At 36.6% G+C, this 18,373-nt stretch overlaps 1 protein-coding gene across 5 annotated transcripts in view; it reads left to right on the forward strand.

The window, feature by feature from the left end:
* The window catches only part of SEC24B (SEC24 homolog B, COPII coat complex component), a 110,601-nt gene that overhangs the window by 64,517 nt on the left and 27,711 nt on the right, over nucleotides 1-18,373 (forward strand). For 3 of the 5 annotated variants that reach the window (XR_008374903.1, XM_053564641.1, XM_053564783.1), the window contains 5 exons: nucleotides 2,113-2,348; nucleotides 9,685-9,869; nucleotides 13,170-13,272; nucleotides 15,685-15,811; nucleotides 16,966-17,075. Coding sequence is in view for 4 of the 5 variants with exons in the window: in XM_053564641.1 (XP_053420616.1) it covers nucleotides 2,113-2,348; nucleotides 9,685-9,869; nucleotides 13,170-13,272; nucleotides 15,685-15,811; nucleotides 16,966-17,075 (761 nt within the window). In the remaining variant the exon portion in view is untranslated. The remainder of the gene's footprint in view (nucleotides 1-2,112; nucleotides 2,349-9,684; nucleotides 9,870-13,169; nucleotides 13,273-15,684; nucleotides 15,812-16,965; nucleotides 17,076-18,373) is intronic. The other 2 variants (XM_053564700.1, XM_053564869.1) reach the window with 1 other exon arrangement.

Genomic DNA, 18,373 nt, shown 5'->3' on the forward strand with positions numbered 1-18,373 from the left:
TCAGACTTTGGTTTGTTTGTCTGTATTCATTCACTTAACAAATTTTAATCTTATAATAAACTGTACTTTTGATAGTAGGTCAGTGACTTTGAGCAAGTTTTCTAGCTATTTATCCTACACCCAAATTAAGGAAATATGCAGACATCTGTAAAAGTGATATTAAATGAATACTGTATGTCAGATACACTAGACAGATTTTAGGACTATGGAAATGTATGAAATACTGTTCTTTTCCTCAAGAACGGGAGAAGATTTAGGCCTCCGTGTTTATGACTCCAATTTTTTTTCTTTTTTTTTTTTTTTTTTTTTTGAGACAAAGTCTCACTAACCTTCGGTAGAGTGCTGTGGTGTCACAGCTCACAGCAGCCTCTAAATCCTTGGGCTTAGGCGATTCTCTTGCCTCAGCCTCCTGAGTAGCTGGGATTACAGGTGCCCGCCACAATATCCGGCTATTTTTTTGTTGCAGTTTGGCTGGGGTTGGGTTTGAACCCACCACCCTTGGTATATGGGGCTGGCACCCCACCCACTGAGCCACAGGTGCCACACTAGTCTTTTTCTTTTTCTTTTTTTTCTTGAGACCGAGCGCCAAGCTGTTGCCCTAGGTAGAGTGCTATGGCATCACAGCTCACAGCAACCTCCAACTCCAGGGCTGACTCCAGTTTTTTATTTCTCATGCTGATGACTTATTTTGTTAATTGAACTTTACTTACATTCCCATCACCATGAGGAGGGACAAGCAAGAGATCTTAGGATTATAGCACTGTGTCAAAACTGTTACTCTTATTAGAAATCTGAGAGGTTTTCTTAGAAACTGACTTAGAAAGTCAATAAGCTGACCTCGTCTAACTAGTGCAAAATGATAGCAGAATGTCTAGGAACCTATCTTCAAAATTAGAACCAGTAGAGTCAGTAGAAAGAGAAAGATATGATTCTTTAAGGCACTTTCTAAAAATAACTTTTATTAAGTCAGATGCTTATAAGAACATATTGTTGCAGAGTCTGATTGCTGGTGAGTATAATGAATATATATATATATATATATATATATATATAGTTGTTGTTTTTTGGAGACAGAGCCTCAAGCTGTTGCCCTGGGTAGAGTGCTGTGGCATCACAGCTCACAGCAACCTCCAACTCCTGGGCTCAAGCAATTCTCCTGCCTCCGCCTCCCAAGTAGCTGGGACTAATACAGGCACCCGGAATTTTTTTTTTTTTTTTGGTAGCAGCTGTTGTTGTTTGGCGGGCCCAGGCTGGATAGGAACCCACCAGCTCAGGTGTATGTGGCTGGCGCCTTAGCCATTTGAGCCACAGGCGCCAAGCCTATAATGAATATATTTTATAGAGTTGACTTTAAAATCAGACTAATACCACAACGAATTGTTAATAATGGTTGTGTGTTGTAGAGTAACTTCAGAGTTTGTTTTTGTTGTTGGTCTTTGGTAGATGATGTTTAAATTTTCTACAGTTATTTCAAGTCACATTTTACTTTTTGTTTTAAATTTAACTAATAAAGGAACATTAGTTTATTAAATAAATTTTATTTGGCATCTATTACATACCAGACACTGTTCTAGGAGCTGAACTTTATTCTAGACACCACCTTTTATATTTATAGTTTTGCTTAGTAAATAACTCAGATTTCTAGGGAATTGTGGAATCAGGCCTTCAGTGGACTTTATTTATAAACGTGGCAGGGTCAGGTAAATGGCAAGTTAGGAAAAAGAATGGTTGGCACCCTTTTTATTGCTTTGTTTTGTTTTCTGCTTCTTAGCCCTGTTCCTGCTGAGAGTATTTTTTAAAAAACCTTTATTAGCTATTGGTGTGTGTATAAGTATGGTTCTCATCTACCAATTGAAGTATTTGTTGGTTAAGTGATAGGAAATATGTGGTGTTCTTATAAATACTCCAATAAAAAAGATGGGTAGAGCAACATGTAAAACAAAATTTGCAAACTATTGCTAATTATTGAGGGTTTATTATTGTATTTCTTCTACTTTGTGTGTGTTCAGAATGTCTCATAATAAAAAGTTTAAAAAAATAAAAAGGGAAATGCCAAAGATTATGGCTCGCTCTTGAGTCAGGTCTTTAATGCTGTGTTTTTCCCTTTGTTAGATATGCTTTCTTCTTCAGCAAGCAGTCCTGCTCCTGATCCTGCCCCTGAATCTGATCCTGCTCCAGCTCCAGCTCCAGCCTTAGCCCCTGCTGCTCCTCAGCCTTCAAAAATGGCTAAGCCTTTTGGCTATGGCTACCCAACTCTTCAGCCTGGTTATCAGAATGCTGTAGCACCACTTAATTCTGGAGTGCAGCCCAGTAACCCCGCTTATTCTGGATTCCAGCAGTATCCTCAAGTATGTATTTAGTCATGTAAAGACATTAGTAAAGTTGTAAAACTTCTCACTTCTGACAAATCCCTGATGATTCAAATGGATCATAGATAATAATACACAATACAGATGAGCCTAGATTAAACATACTTACAGTTTGATACAAGGATTTTTTGTTTATGTATATGTAGAAAAAGATAAAATGAAATACAAATGTCAAATTTTTAAAGAGGTTAAATGTAGATCAAGATATTAGATATGATTTTTGTTTTCTTCAATGTACCTTTATTTTTCAGAGTTAATTTTATAATCAGGAAATTAAAAGGATTATGTTAAATTTTTTTTGTTTGCTTTTTGATTATGTTAAATTTTTGAAATTCTTCTATTACTAAGCTGACATTCTCTTCAGCAAATGACATGGTAAAATGTTATTTGGGATTTAGATTTATTTTGGTCTCACTCTTCACTTCAAGAACTTTCTAGGACACATCATTGACCTTGGTTAGTGCTTTTACACTCTTCAGTTCACATGTTCACTAACTGCCTCTAGGACCCATCGCTATATGACTTTTTCTGGACTACCTTGTGAATATTGTATCAGTTTAAAAATTGATATGTTTACCATACTGTGAAATACAGGACAGTAAATATTTCACATTCATGTAATATTTATTGAGAGGAAAATAAAATATAGGGAAATAATTGAAATGGCTAAGCATTTTTACTTATACTAAACTGATATATAGATTAACCTTATAGAAATTTCACCTTATGGTGAAGTAAGAATGAAAATTAGAGATAGGAAAATAATAATGCAGTCTCCATTAAAATACCAAAATAAATCTTACTTTGAAGAAATAAAAGAAAGCAATTTTTTGTTTTGTGTGGAACCAGAAAAAACCCATGTAACCAAGGCAGTTCTCGGTAATAAAAACAAAGCTGGAGGCATCACTGTATCAGACTTCAGGTTATATTACAAGTCCATAGTGATCAAAATAGCATGGTATTGGCATAAAAATAGAGACAGACATATGGAACAGCATAGAAAAAATTAGAGATGAACCAGCCTCTTACATTGCCATCTGGTCTTTACTAAACCAAATGGAAGCACTGGGGAAAAGAATCTCTATTCAACAAATGGTGCTGGGAGAACTGGATAACCACATGTGAAAGACTGAAAACTGTGGACCCACACCTCTCACCACTTACAAAAATTGACTCAACAATGAATAAAAGATTTAAATCCAAGAGATGAAATGACAAAAGTCCTAGAAGAAAGTATGGAGAAAACTCTTGATGATATCAGCCTATGGAAAGATTTTATGAAAACTCCATTGGCAGTCACAACATAACAAAATAGATAAATAGCCTAAAAGCTTCTGCACAGCTAAGGACATGATAATTAAAGCAAATAGACAACCTTCAGAATGGGAAAAGATATTTGCAAGTTATGAATCCGAAAAGCCTTCATAAACAGAATCTACAGAGAATTCAACTTAATCAACAAAAAAGCGCAAATTGGCCCATCTGTCAGTGGGCAAGAGACATGAACTGAGCCTTCTCCAAAAAAGACCAGCGAATAGCCAACAAACACTTGAAAAAATGCTCGTCATCCCTAATCATCAGAGAAATACAAATTAAACCCTGCTCAGATATCACCTAATACCAGTGAGAATAGCCCACATCACAAAATCCCAAAGGTGCGGGTGCTGGTAATGAAGGTATAGAAAAAGGGAACACTTTTAAACTGTTGGTGGGACTACAAACTAATATAGCCTCTTTGGAAAGAAGTGTGGATAATTATCAAAGAATTAAAAGTAGACCTTCCATTTGATCCCATAATCCCATCCCTAGGCATCTACTAAGAAGAAAAAAATTATTTTACCATGGGGACATTTGCACTAGAATGTTTTTTTGGAGCTCAGTTTATAGTCAACAAGATGTGGAATAGCCAGGCATTGTGGCGGGCGCCTGTAGTGCCAGCTACTTGGGAGGTTGAGGCAAGAAATAAGCCCAAGAGTTTGAGGTTTCTATGAGCTGTGATGCCATGGCACTCTACCAAGGTCAATATAGTGAGACTCTGTCCCCACCCCCCCAAAAAAAGTAACTTGGGTTATTAATCACAGTTGGAATGAGCTTCAAAAAGCCAAAATATTTATTCATTTATTTTATTTTAGAGATGGAGTCTCACATTGTTGCCCTCAGAAGAGTGCTGTGGCATCACAGACAGCTCACAGCAACCTCCAACTTCTGGGCTTAGGCGATTCTCCTGCCTCAGGCTCCCGAGTAGCTGGGACTACAGGCACCCGCCACAAAGCCTGGCTATTTTTTTGTTGCAGTTGGGCCGGGGCCAGGTTCAAACCCGCCACCTTCCGGTATATGGGCCCCACACCCTACTCACTGAGCCACAGGCACCGCCCAAGCCAAAATAATTAGAAATAGAGTCTTAGCAATCCAACTACTCTCACCTTTTCTTTTTTAACTTTTTATTGAAATATAATCTGTATTATATATAAATACAGATGAACAGCATACAACATGATGAATTTCTACTAATTGAATAGTCACTTAATCAATAGCCAGAAGCATCTCTCAAGCTTATGCTAGTCATTTACCACCCAAAACAAGGGTAACCACTATCTTGATCTTTAAAAGAGTAGATTAGTTTTGCTTGTTTCACATACGTGTGTGTGTGTGTGTGTGTGTGTGTGTGTGTGTGTGTGTGTGTGGTGTCAGGGACTGACACCGGCGAAGCAGGTTTTTGCACATCTAGTTAAACCAAACCTGCAATACAAATCACTGATGGGGTCAGTTCCTGACTTTCCACCCCCTACCCATGGGTTTACAACTGTTAAAGTGTATATAAGTGGAATCTTGTGTATGTACTTTTTTGTCTTGATTCTTTTGCTCAACATAATGCTTATGGTGTGGTTATAGTGTATTCATTTTCATTGTTATGTAGTATTCCATTGTGTGACTCTAGCAACAAATGATGCTGTTCTGAACATTTCCGTCCATGCTTTTTTAAGTGAAAAAAATATATAGATATAGGTATATAGATATGAATTGGATTGCTAAGTTATGGGATATTCATATATTCAATTTTAGCAACGTTACTTTAATCCTGAATGATTTTCCAAAGCAGACATTCTGACTTACACTTTTTAAGCAGTGTGTGAAAGTTCTAATTTCCTTACATCCTTGTTAACACTTGGAATTTTGACCCTTTCTTAAATATCAGACAATCACTTTCTTTTCATTTTGTGAGGAACTTGAGACTCACATAAGTAAAATCACCTGTCCAATATGAGGCTTGGTTCTGAGAATGCAAAAGATCTTGTAGTTCAAAACAGTATTAAGCACTTTTTTTCTCTTTAATTTGTGGGAACTTGTGTACCCTAAAATCAGACTCAGATATCTCTCCAAGGAAGGTTGCAATTAGCTATTTATTTTTGTCTGATAAAAATTTGAAAGAGTTTTTTGGACACTACTATTTCAGGATCAGTGAACAGTAATGATTTAGGCAGATAGCTGGGACCTACATTTAAATTCTTATCCATCTACTAAAAAAAGATCAGAGATTTTCATCTAAGACTATTTGTCAAACTAATTTTGAAAAAGCTATTTTTGAAGTTCTGCTTAAGAATATCTTACTTTGGGGGTGGTGCCTGTGGCTCAGTGGGTAGGGCACCGCCCCCATATACTGAGGGTGGTGGGTTCGAACCCAGCCTCAGCCAAACTGCAACAAAAAATAGCCAGGCGTTGTGGCGGGGCGACTGTAGTCCCAGCTACTCGGGAGGCTGAGGCAAGAGAATCTCCTGAGCCCAGGAGTTGGACATTGCTGTGAACTGTGATGCCACGGGACTCTACCAAGGGCAATGTGTCTTGGAAAAAATAAATAAATATAAGAATATCTTACTTTAGCTTTAAACAGACTTCAATAATGTTGAAATGTATTTAAATGTTCCACTTAGTGTAACCCAGTAAAGAGAATTCTGAAATCCAAGGCTTTTATTTGTATTGACTAACTTGAGATAACATTTATTGAGTAGTGGGGAACCCCAACAATTGTCCTTCGAAGAAGAGAGAAACTTAAAAATTTGTTTTTTAAGATTGAAAAAGACAAAAAAGGTTGATGTTTAAAAAAAATTAAAATATTTTTAACAAATATATGAAAAACCAGATATTTTCTACAGCTTTTGTTTTTTATTATAAATTTAGTGATATGAATTATAGAAAATGCATATAATCACAAGGAAGAATCTCAGCCAATTTTGTACCAAATTATAGACAGCAACACTTTGGGTTTCCTTCCAGGTTTCTTGCTATGTAATTTGAGGGGAAAGCTAGTGAAGAAGCTAATAATTTGTTTAAACAAATAAGAGATGAAAAAATATGGACATTGTTATGGAAATTTAAAAAATTCTTCTAATAGTGTAAGAAGAAACCACAGACTTCATCATTTTGATATCCGTATGTTTTATAATAAGTTTACCATTTGTTGGGCACAACTCAATGTCAAAATCGGCATCCTTTTGTATAACCCCCATACGTACATACAGTCGTGCACTAGGTGACATTTATTGACAGACCACATATACAATGGTGGTCCCATGAGATTAGAATGGAGCTGAAAAATTCCTATCACCTAGTGGCATCGTAGCCTTCATAATGTCATAGTGCAGTGCATTACTCATGTAGTGATGCTGGTGTAAACAAATTTACTGCCCTGCTAGTCACATAAAAGTAAAGTAAACAGAGTTGTACACATTACATAATACCAGTTTATGATAATAAGTGATTGTGTTACTGGTTTATATATTTACTTTACCTTTCATCATTATTTTAGAGTGTATTCTTTCTACTTATGAAGAAAAAGTTAACTGTAAAACAGCCTCAGGCAGGTCCTTCAGGAGCTGTCCGGGACCAAGGCATTATTATTATAGGCTAATGTGTTTGTGTATTACTTTTTAACAAAAACATTTAAAAAGTAAAAAAAATGAAATAAAAATTTTTTTAAATAGAGAAAATGTATAGAATAAAGCTATAAAGAAAATATTTTTATACACCTATACAATATGTGTTTTAAGCTAAGTGTTACTATGAAGGAGTCAAAAGGTTAAAAAATTTAAACGTTTATAAGGTAAAATAGTTACAGTGAACTAAGATTAACTTATTATTAAAGAAAAATAATAAATTTAGGCTCAGTGTGCAGTGTTTACAAAGTCTGTAGCAGTGCATAGTAATGTCCTAGGCATTCATAGTCATCTCCCTCTGACTCACCCACAGCAACTTCCAGTTGTGTACGCTGCTTTCTTGATTAGTACCCCCACACAGGCATACTGTTTTTCTATCTTTTATACCACACTGTTTATATACACAATCTGACATTTATAATAATATTGGTGTTGTTATTTTGAGAACAGTATACTATAGGATAAAACAACGCTTTTACCATTAGGGACCAAGATTTCTAGCAAAGGAGAAGAGAGATGAGGTATAAAATCGAAGAAGTTAATTAAAACCTTGTAGTTTAAATTTGAATTAGAAATATTGATGTGAACTCAACCATATCTCCTTCTATTTAAAAATGTGTGTTTTTCACATGAAAAAATGTTCATCATCTCTATATATTAGGGAAATGCAAATCAAAACAACCCTGAGATATCATCTAACCCCAGTGAGAATGGCCCACATCACAAAATCTCAAAACTGCAGATGCTGGCGTGGATGTGGAGAGAAGGGAACACTTTTACACTGCTAGTGGGACTGCAAACTAGTACAACCTTTCTGGAAGGAAGTCTGGAGAAACCTCAAAGCACTCAAGCTAGACCTCCCATTTGATCCTGCAGTCCCATTACTGGGCATCTACCCAGAAGGAAAGAAATCCTTTTATCATAAGGACACTTGTACTAGACTGTTTATTGCAGCTCAATTTACAATCGCCAAAATGTGGAAACAGCCTAAATGCCCACCAACCCAGGAATGGATTAACAAGCTGTGGTATATGTATACCATGGAATACTATTCAGCCATTAAAAAAAATGGAGACTTTACATCCTTAATATTAACCTGGATGGACGTGGAAGACATTATTCTTAGTAAAGCATCACAAGAATGGAGAAGCATGAATCCTATGTACTCAATTTTGATATGAGGACAATTAATGACAATTATGGTTATGGGGGGGGGACAGAAAGAGGGAAGGAGGGAGGTGGGTGGGGCCTTGGTGTGTGTTACACTTTATGGGGGCAAGACATGATTGCAATTGCAATCAGTGTAACCTGGCTTATTGTACCCTCAATGAATCCCCAACAATAAAAAAAAAAAAAAAGTGTGTTTTTTATGTCTAGCTTTTGCAAATGTTTGGAAGTAATAAGAGCGTCATAATAATGAGCACATTTACTACCCAGATTATGGCTTCTAGATACCGTCCCCCTACTTAAAAGGAACTAAGATTCCCTTTTTAACAAATGAATAATTCCAGGTTTGGAGGAAGAAGAATACAAAATGTGTGAAAAGCAAGGAAGTTAACGAAGACTAATAGGTTCATGTCAAAAGGACACTGGGGCCAGCTTGAAAGGATTCTTGCTGGCCAAACATTGGGTAGTTGGAATATCATTTGAATTATTGTAACAAAAAGCCAGAGCTCATGATAATACTAAAAATGTAGGGAACAGAGAAAATAAGCAAAGCAAAACTCATTGAAAGCCATTATACATTTTTGGGTGGCGCCTGTGGCTTAGTGGGTAGGTCACCGGCTCCGTATACTGAGGGTGGCGGGTTCAAATACAGCCCCAGCCAAACTGCAACAAAGAAATAGCTGGGCGTTGTGGCAGGTACCTGTAGTCCCAGCTACTCGGGAGGCTAAGGCAAGAGAATCGCCTAAGCCCAGGAGTTGGAGGTTATTGTGATCTGTGTGATGGCCCGGCATTCTACCGAGGGCGATAAAGTGAGACTCTGTCTCTACAAAAAAAAAAAGAAAATGGTTATACATTTTATGGCATAAACACGTGAAAACTGACCATTGAAAATAACGTGAAAACAAGTATTTATCCCTCCTTTCCAGTATGAACTGTATTTAGGGAAACCAAATTGTTGATGTTGAAAAGCATTCTTGCTGAAATTTTGTTGCAAATTTTAATCTTGCTAATAAGATTGAAATTTATTCAGTATTTTTGCTTTGAGTTTTTTTCAAGTATGCTTTGAATTGACTGCCTTATTAAGTCATTAAATTACCAAGCCAGATTTAAATTTTCTTAACCTTTGTTTTTTCTGTGAGTCAAAATCCTATAAATGGTATAAGAAATTTTACTTATGTTTTATTGTTATTTTCTTTTGTTTTCAATTGCTCTTTCAGCAGTATCCAGGTATGAACCAGCTGTCCTCTAGTCTAGGAGGATTGAGTCTTCAGAGTTCTCCACAACCAGAAAGCCTGAGACCCGTAAACCTCACTCAGGAGAGGAATATTTTACCCATGACTCCTGTTTGGGCTCCTGTGCCTAACCTGAATTTAGAACTCAAAAAATTAAACTGTAGCCCAGAGTAGGTATTTGCTTTTTAATCTTTCTTAAGTAGCATACTTTGATGAAAACATTGTTTGACTTTCACAAAAAGTAAAAGTAATATGATATTCTTTGGAAGTTGTGTTAATGTGGCCTTTTCTATTTCTGTTGGTAAGTTCTCCATGTAAAATTCAGTTTAGCTCATGCGTTTCTGTTCCCATCTCTGTCTCAATCCATTCCCATTCCTCTGTCACCAGTGCTAGGGAAATTACTTGTTTGAATGAAGGGTTTCTGGGACCTAAATCTAACTGTATTTTTAAGTCTTTTCCCTCACCTTTCAATTATAATAACTTCTAATATCTTTTTTTTTTATTGTTGGGGAATCATTGCTAATATCTTTTAATTAAGATGGAATCTTTAAAATTTTATTCTCTTTATCAGGCTTTGCTTGAAAAGGATAACTTATGTAATACCAAGAACAGGTTTAGAATAATGATTTGTCTCTGAATTTTCTCTTCCCATAAATATACATTATCCTTTACTGAGTTATCATGGAGAAGAAATTCAGCTGATAGATTGCACCTGGCAGCCACCAAACTGTGGGGTATGCCTTCTGTGTGGTTGGGCGCTGTCACTCACCTCACACTGCCTCCAAAGTCAAATGTTTTTTGTTCTTGCATGTTTTCAGTAGTTCTGTCTCCTAAAAATAGGCCATTCCTCTGGATTTGTACATTTTTTAGAGACCTTGATCCTGGAAGTTTCCCACTTTATAAAGTAAATTCTAGTTTACAGAACAATATTGTCTTCTTTCTTGCTTTGGGAAAATTAGAGTTCTTTGGAGCCAGTATTTTCCTTTCTATAAAGCAAAAGTTTTCTAGCTTTTTAAAAAAGCTAAAAATTATTCTTTCTCAACTAAAATCTTATGTAGAATTCCAATACAGAAAACAGAAAGTGGTGCTGCTTTAAAAGTTTACCCCTCTTCCACACACTCTGCCGCCATCACTCCATCAGTGCCTGAGTAGTATCAAAATAATTTCTATGACAGTGTAGGGCATCAGAGATTACAGGTTGAAGATAGCTGCCCATTATTTTGAGTGTAAGCTACTGTCATGTTTTTGTGGATTGTGGCCTTTGAAGTATGAATGGTTAGGCATCCCCTAAGTAGGTGAATGTAGTATTTGTGTATGTATATGCGATCCCCCATAGGTAGGGGAATGGTGTGTATTGTTCTGCCCGGTTATGTTTTTTTTCTGAAAATATCCCTCTTATGAAAATAAAAGAGTAATTAGGAGAACAGGCTTTAGAGTTGGACGGAGCTAGGTTTTTTTTTTTTATAGTTTTAGTAATAAGTAGCTATAAGACAGGCCAGGCCTGTAATCTTAGCACTCCAGGAGACCAAAGCAGGTGGAGCTCAGGAGTTTAATACCAGCCTGAGCAAAGCAAGACCTGTCTCTACTAAAAACAGAAAAACTAGCTAAGCACTGTGGCAGGTGCCTATAGTCCCAGCTACTAAGGAGGCTGAGGCATAAGGATCTCTTGAGTCTCAGAGTTTGATGTTGCTGTGAGCTATGATTCTATGGCACTCTACCCAGGGCAACAAAGTAAGACTCTGTCTCAAAAAAGGGGGAAAAAAATAGTAGCTATGAGATTTTGTGCCATTTACTTAACCTCTTGAAGTCTTGGTTTTTTCCACAGTAAAACAAGAATAATAATAGTGGCCACGTGCAGTGGTTCACACCTCTAATCCTAACACTTTGGGAAGCCTAAGGCAGGAGAGTCACTTGAAGCCAGGAGTTCAAGACCAACCTGATCTAGAACAAAGTGAGGACACCCCACCACCCCATCTTTACAAAAAAAATTTTAAAAATTAGCTCAGTGACTGAGACAAGAAGATTGCTGGAATCCCAGGATTTTATAGCTATAGTGAGCTGTGATCACACCACTGCACTTCAGCCTGGGCAGCAGAGTGGGACTTTGTCTTAATAATAATAAAAAAAAAAAGAACAGAAAATAATAATAGTGCCTACACATTAAGATAAATCATTAATTCAATAACTACTGAATGTCTTCAAAGTTAAGTGCAAGGCACTGTTTCTGTGTTTTGGAGATAAAATTGTAAACAAAACAAAGTTCAAAACTTATTTGCATTAGGGAAGACATTCAGGGAGCCCCATCTCTTTTCTCTGCTGCATACTGGAATAAGAATTATCTTGACCCACACATGAAATACGCAAACACTAACGAAAGCTTATGAGCGAAATAAAAAAAAAAAGGTATGTGCATAATATTTGTGATATCTGCCACCAGAGATAAGCAAAAATGTCCTCACATAATCCACATGTGGCTCACAAGCCACGGGTTGGACACCCCTGTGGGCAGAGCACATAGCACATAATGGCGTACAGTGAAGAAAAAGAAATCTGAGGAGGGAATCAGGACTAGAGGGTGACTCTTTAATTGAGGAGTCTGTACAGGATTTCCCAAGGGATAAACATTTGGGTAGAGATATCAATAAAGTGAGAAAGCAAGCCATATGACCCTCTGGGAAAAGAGTGTTCCAAGCTGCATGAAGAGCAAATGAGAAGGTCCTGAAGCACGAACAAGCCTGGTGCATTTAAGGAACACGAAGCCTGGAATAGATAGATGTCTGTGTATCTCTGCATAATACTAAACACCCTTGAAAATTCCTTTCCTGGTTTCCAGTACCTCTGCTACTTACTTCTTCGGCTGCTCCTTCATTACTGTGTATGTTGACCTTAACTTACAACTTTGTTAAAGTCTCATGAGGGAAATAGTGCTAAGGTGACATAAAGACAAAACTATCTGATCTCAAGTGGAGAAGACAGAAAAGATAAGATACACAGCCAACTAAAGCAAATCAGACTTAATGATACCATAGCTGTATGAGCGCATCTCAGCACAGAAGAAAAGGCGATTCCTTCTACTTTGGGGAACTATGGGGTAGGGTGGTTTCAGAAGAAACAGTAACTTTGATGAGTCTTGTAGTAACAGTGAGAGGTAAAAAGGAGGCAGGAACAGCATCGTTAAAAGAAAAATCAGTACAAAAAAGATTTTTTCACTCGTGATTTTACTCCCCTCACCACTTCATGTCCTGCAGGTTTGTCATAATGGAGTAATTGTCTTTTCCTGAATGTGTTGAGCTGTTCCATCATGTCGAGTCTTTCATTTTGGTCTTTCAACATGTATTACACATATGTCTGTTTAATCAGGACCTTCCTGCTTATAGTTACAATAACATGCCCAAATGATTTTCACTTATGACCTCAGATGTTCCTACTCTGATCGCTAATGTTCTTCATGTTGTTGGTGTGTTTTGCAGTTCATTTCGGTGTACTTTGACAAATATTCCACAGACACAGGCTTTACTGAATAAAGCGAAACTTCCTTTAGGATTGTTGTTACATCCCTTCAGAGACCTAACGGTAAAGTAGTAACATTTTAAAATGTTGTGGGTACTGATAAGTATGCTCTGAACAAGGTACCTAGATTCTGTGTCTTCTTAGAATTTTTTTGTTCTTCTTTGAAATTAAGAAATAATCATTTCTGCTACTCGGGAGGCTGAGGCAAGAGAATCGCTTAAGCCCAGGAGTTGGAGGTTGCTGTGAGCTGTGTGAGGCCACGGCACTCTACCGAGGGCCATAAAGTTAGACTCTGTCTCTACAAAAAAAAAAAAAAAGAAATAATCATTTCTGTCACAATGAATTTGGCAAACATTTTGTGAGCACCTGTTTTGTGACAGGCTGTGAACTAAGCAGTGGCAATAGAAAGATGACTAAATCATTAACCTTGCCCCCAAGAAGTTAACAGGGGAAGGAAGTTAACAGGGAACCACTACTGTGGTTCTCTACCCTTCCTATTGGCACTGGGTTTATATCTAACAGGGGAAGATATAAAAACAAATAGTTATAGTGCTGTATGTTAATTCATATAATTAATCAAATTCTATGAGAAATGATTCTCTCTGGGTACAGTGGCAAAAATTTTCTATAAGTGATGAAATCTGAGTTAGATTTTAAAAGATCAGTAGTTTGAGTAGCCAGAAAAGGTAGATAAACTTAAGGCTTAAGAACCAATAATACTGTTCAGGTAGAGAGGAGAACTGATAATTCCTTAGCAAATTAAATAATTTTGTAATAGGGAAAGTCAAGCACTTTAGATCTGTTGAATAAAAACATTACTTGTAAGTTTCTGCAGTCTGTTTGGTTTAATACCTAGCTTGCTAGATTTTTATACATGCTTCTGGTATGTCATGCAAATATGTTGAATGGAAACCTAAGTTTTTATGCTTCAGAAATAATTTTATTCAGAGATGTTATACTTAATAAGTTGCATTTCTCCCTTCTACTTTATTACTACTGTGGTTCTCTACCCTTCCTATTGGCACTGGGTTTCTTTTGCTCTCATCCATCCAAAAAATATTTATTGACTGCCTATGGTGCTGGATGCTGGGATGTAAAAGTCAGTAAGCTTCTTTATGGAGCTTACTTTCCTACTAGGAACTATGGAAAGGATTACAATGAATAGAAAGTAAAATAAGTATACTATGCAATAAGTATCCTGAATTTATTCATAAAATAGGTACTATTTAATTACTTATAATACTATTACAATCTTTGTTGTTGTTGTTGTTGTGACAAAGTCTCACTCTGTTGCCTTTAGTAAAGTGCTGTGGTGCCACAGCTCACAGCAACCTCAAACTCTTGGGCTTAAGCGATTCTCTTGCATCAGCCTCCCAAGTAGTTGGGACTACAGGAGCCCGCCACAACACCTGACTTCGTTTTTTTTTTTTTTTTTTTTTTGTTCCATTCTTGTTTTCTCTGTCGCAGGCCAGGTTCAATCCCACCAGCCTCAGTGTTTGTGGCCGGCGCCACATCCACTGAGCTATTAAGATTGTAATCTCTAAATCTTAATAGCTCAGTGGATGAGCTTAATCTCTAAATAAAGGTAGTTAATTTCCTATACACACAGATGAGAGTATTTTCCCTAAATACAGATACCATATACGATACTTTCTGTAAGTATATACAGTAAATTTTTATACATGTGACATCCTCTGGGACATGAAATTCCGAGTAATTTTTTATTTTCTCATTTTTAGTTAACTATATTTTAGTTAACTATATTAACAAATTTTTATACAGTGACATCCTCTGGGACATGAAATTCCGAGTAATTTTTTATTTTCTCATTTTTAGTTAACTATATTTCCTGGGTTTTTATTTTTTAATTTTTTTATAAAGAATATGTATTTGGGTAATAAAAATAGTATATGTGAAAAAAATTAAATAAAAACATATAATTGTTCATGTGTAGATGGAAAAAAAGCTGGAATGAAATAGATTAAAATGATAACAGGGATTAGTTCAGGTACATAATATGTGATCTCTAAATCTTTTTTCATATTTTCTAAATTTTCTGCATTGAATATAAAATTCCTTTTCCAAACTAAGCATAGGAATGTATTTTTAAAAAGGCACACTGTGTTTGGCCTTCTTTTGGCCTCAGCAGCCATCAGGACTACTGTGGCTGTGTGACAAGCAGTGCCTAATAGTCTAGTACCAAAACAAAAACAAAGGCAGATGTTTCTCTCTTACTATTATTTATTGAGTCTATGTGATGAACTCTAACTTGTATTATTTTCTTTGCCAACCAGGCTTTTTTTGTTAGCCATAGTTGTTACATTTAATATGACTTTAGTCATTGGATTTCATTGATGTGCTTCAATGTAAAATCACACAAAAGCACAATTAGGGTTGCTGTTCTGTATAGGGAGTAGAGCAGCATGTGTTCTGTTTTTCCCTTTTTTTGACTACAACAACATCTTTATGTTCTAGCAATTACCAGTGATAACATCAAATACCATTGTGAGATGCCGATCTTGTCGAACTTATATTAACCCTTTTGTATCCTTCATTGATCAACGTAGATGGAAATGCAATTTGTGCTATAGAGTTAATGATGGTGAGTTTCAGATTCTTAAAATCAATGTTTTAATACTATTTTCAACATGTTTCAACATTTTTGTCATTACCTGGTTTCTTTCCTCATTGCTTTCAAAGAAACTTTCATGTCATTTTTAGCGGAGAGAATACAGGTTAGGGCTGGGGATGTTTCATTTTGGCTAAGGGGACAGTGAGAGTGACCGTAAGGGCAGAATACAAATAATACTCATGAAAGAAACAGTGGTGCTTGTGGAGATGATGCTTGTGTCCCACAGTTAAGATTGTTTTTCGTTTGTACCTTTGGTCATTCAGCTCAGATAGCTCTTTGCCGGTGTGTATGGATGCATGCATGTTTATGTGTCTGTCTATTGTCTTATTTTTTTCCCTGTCATGATATAATTAATAGGATACAAGTCTAAGAAGCAAGGTTATTTATGTCCTGGTTTACTCACATGATTTCAGAACATAAGTTTTTTTATTCTTCTGACATGCATTTTTTTTTTGAGACAGAGTCTCACTTTGTTACCCTTGGTAGAGTGCTATGGTGTCATAGTTCACAGCAACCTCAATCTCTTGGGTTCAAGTGATGCTCTTGCCTCAGCCTCCCAAGTATCTGGGACTATAGGCACCTACCACACACCTGGGTATTTTTATTTATTTATTTTTTGAGATAGTCTCACTATATTGCCCCTCACTAGAGTGCTGTAGCATCACAGCTCACAGCAACCTCAAACTCTTAAGCAATTCTCTTGCTTTAGCCTCCCAAGTAGCTGGGACAACAGGCGCCTGCTACAACACCTGGCTATTTTTTGTTGCAGTTGTCGTTGTTTAGCAGACCCAGTGTATGTGGCTGGCGCCCTGACCACTTAGCTATGGGTGCCGAGCCCCACCTATTTTTAGAGACAAGGTCTCGCTCTGGCTCGGGCTGGTCTCGAACCTGTGAACTCAGGCAGTGCACCTCCCTTGGCCTTCCAGAGTGCTAGGATTATAGGCATGAGCCACTGCTGATCTATATTTTAAAAGAGGGCTTACACAATTTATTTTTGACATTAAAATATTCACATAACTATTGGTAAACCCCATATAAACATTAGTGATAAAGCTGTTCAATTTTAGGCATGCATATATGTGTTTAGTGACAAGTTATGTATTGGATTTCTACGTCTTATCTAGTTCCTGAAGAATTCATGTATAATCCCCTTACACGATCCTACGGAGAACCTCATAAACGACCAGAAGTTCAGAATTCAACTGTGGAATTCATTGCTTCTTCAGATTACATGGTAACTGTTTAGTGTTAAAGTTGGTTGTGGGATACAATTGTATTGCTCATGTGTAATTGCTGTTAAGTGAATCCTTACCCAGATTTTGAAATTATTTATAGTATTAATTTTTAAAAATAGTACTTAAAGGTTATATATATATATATATATTTTTTTTTTTTTTTTGTGGTTTTTGGCTGGGGCTGGCTTTGAACCCGCCACCTCCGGCATATGGGACCGGCGCCCTACTCCTTGAGCCACAGGCGCCGCCCCTTAAAGGTTATATTTAACAAAGAGAAAACTCTTCCTGAAGATTATTTGTCATTGTAGAAGAATGTACTATATCATTAAGAATTGTTAGTAATGTTTTATGATGAGCACTAACATCTGTAATTTTGTCATTTTTAACTCAATTACTTATGTGGAATGAATGTGGATATTCTTCTATCATTTGAAATATAGATATTGTTCTATCATTTAACATTTAAGGCCTTCAAAACAGAAAAATGTCTATTTTTGCCCAAAATTAAGTTTCCAGGATCTTAAATGTATCACCATCTTCATAGTTCATCCAGTACAAATAAATGGATATTTACTTCACTGTAAATTTTGTTCTTATTTTCTTTTTGTTTCAATCATAAAATTCTACCAATTCTTTAATTGTATTCACTGTAAGATTTCATTCTTCTTTCCACTTACAAAATGAGTTTTTTGCCTAAGTCTGCCCGTTTTCTCTACCCTATCTTCTCATTTTTAATGTATTTATAGTAACTAGATTTCTTCCATATCCTCATTTCTAATCCTTGCCTGTAAAAATTTAAATGCTGCTAGTAAAAAAAAGATGATTTCTTTTGTCTAGGCTAGAGTACAGTGCTATGATCATAGATCTGCCATAGCCTCAACCATCTGGGCTCAGGTGACCCTCCTGCTATACCCTCCTGAGTAATTGAGGCTATAGGTACATACCACCACACCCAGCTAATTTTTCCCTTTTTAAACTTTTTTGGAGGATGCGGTCTTACTGCATTGCCCAGGCTGATTTCAAATTCCTGGCCTCAAGTGATCCTCCTGCCTCAGCCTCCCTAGTTGCTGGGATTATAGGCATGAGCCCAAGGACTTTCTTTACACTTAGCACTTAACTCTTAGGATTCAGCCACCATTAGGTGGTACAATCGCTAGTACTAATGGCAGATTGTTAGGTTTAAAATTTATTGTTATTATTTTTTGAGACAGATTCTGATCTGTTGCCCAAGCTAGAGTGGCATGACTCCAGCCTAGCTCACAGCAACCTCGAACTCCTGGGTTCAGGTGATCCTCTG

This window comes from Nycticebus coucang, chromosome 1 (genome assembly GCF_027406575.1).
Source record: "Nycticebus coucang isolate mNycCou1 chromosome 1, mNycCou1.pri, whole genome shotgun sequence".
In the NCBI taxonomy this organism is placed as follows: Eukaryota; Metazoa; Chordata; class Mammalia; order Primates; family Lorisidae; genus Nycticebus; species Nycticebus coucang.